Genomic DNA, 2,520 nt, shown 5'->3' on the forward strand with positions numbered 1-2,520 from the left:
GAGCCACTCCCCGCCACGCCCTTCACCACAGAGCCACGCCCCCGCCCTCCCCGCCATGCCCTTCACCACAGAGCCGTGCCCAACACTCTGCCACGCTCTTCACCACGGGGCCACGCCCTGCCCAGCCCAGCTGCAGAGCCCTGCCCTGCCTCCTCTCTGTCGGGCCTCCTGGCACCCCTCACCCTGTACCTGTCCCGATTGCAGTTCAACAGCATGATCCTTTACTGTGTGCCCAAACTGCGGCTCATGGGCCAGAAGTTCAGTGTCCGGGAGAAAATGGACATTTCGGGCCTCCAGGTGGGTGAGCCCTTCCCTGTCACCTGCGCCCCTGGCAGGGCGCTGGACAGGGTGGGGACACTGAGCTCTGGCTGCTGGAGGGTGGTCACCACTGTGCACCTGGCCTGCCACCCACTTTTCGAGCTTCGGTTCTGTCTGTGACACACATGTGGCCTGAGCATTTCTGAGTGCCACTCAGCCTGGCATTGTGCATTATGTGAGCAGGATCCTGTCCTTCTGCTTGGCCTCCCTGCCCGGGCGCCGCTGCCCTGTGCTTGCAGGACAAAGGACAGCACTGGAGTCTGGGCCAACCTCTGTTCCTATGAGGTGGGTGCTTAGAGCCCCATTTACAAACCCAAAGGCGAAGCTTGGGGTGCAAGCGGACGGGGTGCCCTCCCTGCCCAGTTCCTGGTCCCCTGGTCCATGCACTCTCCTCTCCTGGGCCGTCTTGGAGTCCAGATGAGGTTCTGCAGGCCCAGGGTCCAGGTGACGTGTTGTCCTTGCCGTCCCTTGTTTCCTGAGCCTCTCGGTGTCTCCTGCACAAGGTCCACAGGGCTGGAATCTGCCCCCTCTCCTGTGGGGAGGGCTCTGAATTAACCACCACTTTACAAGTACTGACTAAATCCAGTACTCAGGTTTAAAATGTGAAGGTTTGCCTTAGTGATACAGGAAAAATCCTTCTTACTTTGAAATTTTTGAGCCCCAGCTTAAGAAACACCATTTAAAGTAAAAACTATGGAAAAAAATGTTTTTTGTCATTGTTAGAAGAAATTCTTGTAGGTGTTTTTATGTAAGAAATTAGTGGTGGGTAGGTAACTAGATGTGCTAACACAGAAGCTCTCAACTCTGGGGCATTTGGGAAGTTCCTGCTGTGAGGCCCCATCCCAGATTCTGGCTGGGCCCCCATCTCCCTACAGCCGGGCTGTGGTGCTGACAGTGGGGGGCCTGAGGGCCACATCCATCCAGCCCAGTGTCTTGGGGGTGGGGTGTCGGGGATGAGAGGAGGCTTCCCATCACAGGGGCTGGTGGATCAGAGACCCCTGCAGAGTGGTACAGAGCCTCGTGGCCCTTTTAAGATTCCCATTCCTCTCGCAGGGGCCTTCAGGTGCTGCGGTGAGAAAGCTTCCATTTGTCCGGGGCTGGTGGCCGCCTTGCTGGGAAGCCCTGCTGGTGGGAGGGTTTGGCTCCCTCCTCCTCAAGAAAGACCTCCGTGTCTGAGAGCACGGGGCTGCCGCTCAGGGCCCGCTAAACAACCGGTTGTTTTGTTTTGTTCTTGGCCCTTGGGCCTCTAAGGTGCAGGATATCGTCAAGCCAAATGCAGCCCACACGTTCATCATAACGGGAAGGAGACGGTCCCTGGAGCTGCAGACTCGGTACGGGCGGCCGTCCCTGCGTCTGCTGCTATGAGCTGACGTTTTAGCTGATGGCTTCCTTTTCTAAACACGATAATCTTGCGATGTGTTGTTTTTGGTTCATCTTATTGTCTTATTTGTGGTTTAAAATGTAACCGTTCTAAAGGGAAGTGGATGAAAACTGAGCGTCTGCCTTCCTCTTCCCCCCACCAGCAGACGTTCTTAATCACCTCTGAGGTGTCCTTCCCAAACTTCTGCGTGTACGAACGTGTCTCGAGTTTTAAAATCACACGCGGCTGTTTACCGTATAGCCTGTTCTGCTTCTTGCTTTCTTCACTTAATTTGCCAGAAATCATCCCATAGCCAAGCCCCATTTCCAGAAGCAGCGTAATTCTCCATCACGCTCACCGACCAGTTCCTGCTCACGGGCACCCAGGCTCCGTCCGGGTTGCTGTGGCAAAAGGTGCTGCGAACGGCAATCCTCACACCCGTTTTGGGCATTAGTCCTTCTGTCCGTCAGAAAGGTTCCTGAGGTAGAGCTGTCGCTCAAAGGGTAGCACATCTGCTTTAAGTTTTGGGGGCCATTGTCACACCCCCTGTGGTGTGTGACAGGCTTGTGCTCTCACTGGGGCGAGTGTGCGGGAGACCCTGTCTCATTTCCACCAGTGATGTGAGATCTTTGTAAGACCTGTCGTGGTCCAGGGAGGTATTGATTTACATCCACAGCAGAGGGGTCTGCAGACCACACCTGACCACACCACCTATACATGACCCTGTCTAGCCACATCTGACCGCACCTGGATAGGCCTGGACACACCTGATGCCACCTAGCCATACTTGACTCCGCACCTGCCCCACCTGGACACACCTGACCCCACCTGGACACACTTGA

At 55.8% G+C, this 2,520-nt stretch overlaps 1 protein-coding gene across 1 annotated transcript in view; it reads left to right on the forward strand.

Annotated features, from left to right (window-relative positions):
* Positions 1-2,520, forward strand: part of FGD3 (FYVE, RhoGEF and PH domain containing 3) — a 36,420-nt gene that overhangs the window by 21,603 nt on the left and 12,297 nt on the right. Inside the window, exons 11-12 of the mRNA XM_032397822.1 lie at positions 205-297; positions 1,570-1,649. Of these exons, the coding sequence (XP_032253713.1) occupies positions 205-297; positions 1,570-1,649 (173 nt within the window). The remainder of the gene's footprint in view (positions 1-204; positions 298-1,569; positions 1,650-2,520) is intronic.

The sequence above is a fragment of the Phoca vitulina genome, unplaced genomic scaffold (genome assembly GCF_004348235.1).
Source record: "Phoca vitulina isolate PV1807 unplaced genomic scaffold, GSC_HSeal_1.0 scaffold104, whole genome shotgun sequence".
Classification (NCBI taxonomy): Eukaryota; Metazoa; Chordata; class Mammalia; order Carnivora; family Phocidae; genus Phoca; species Phoca vitulina.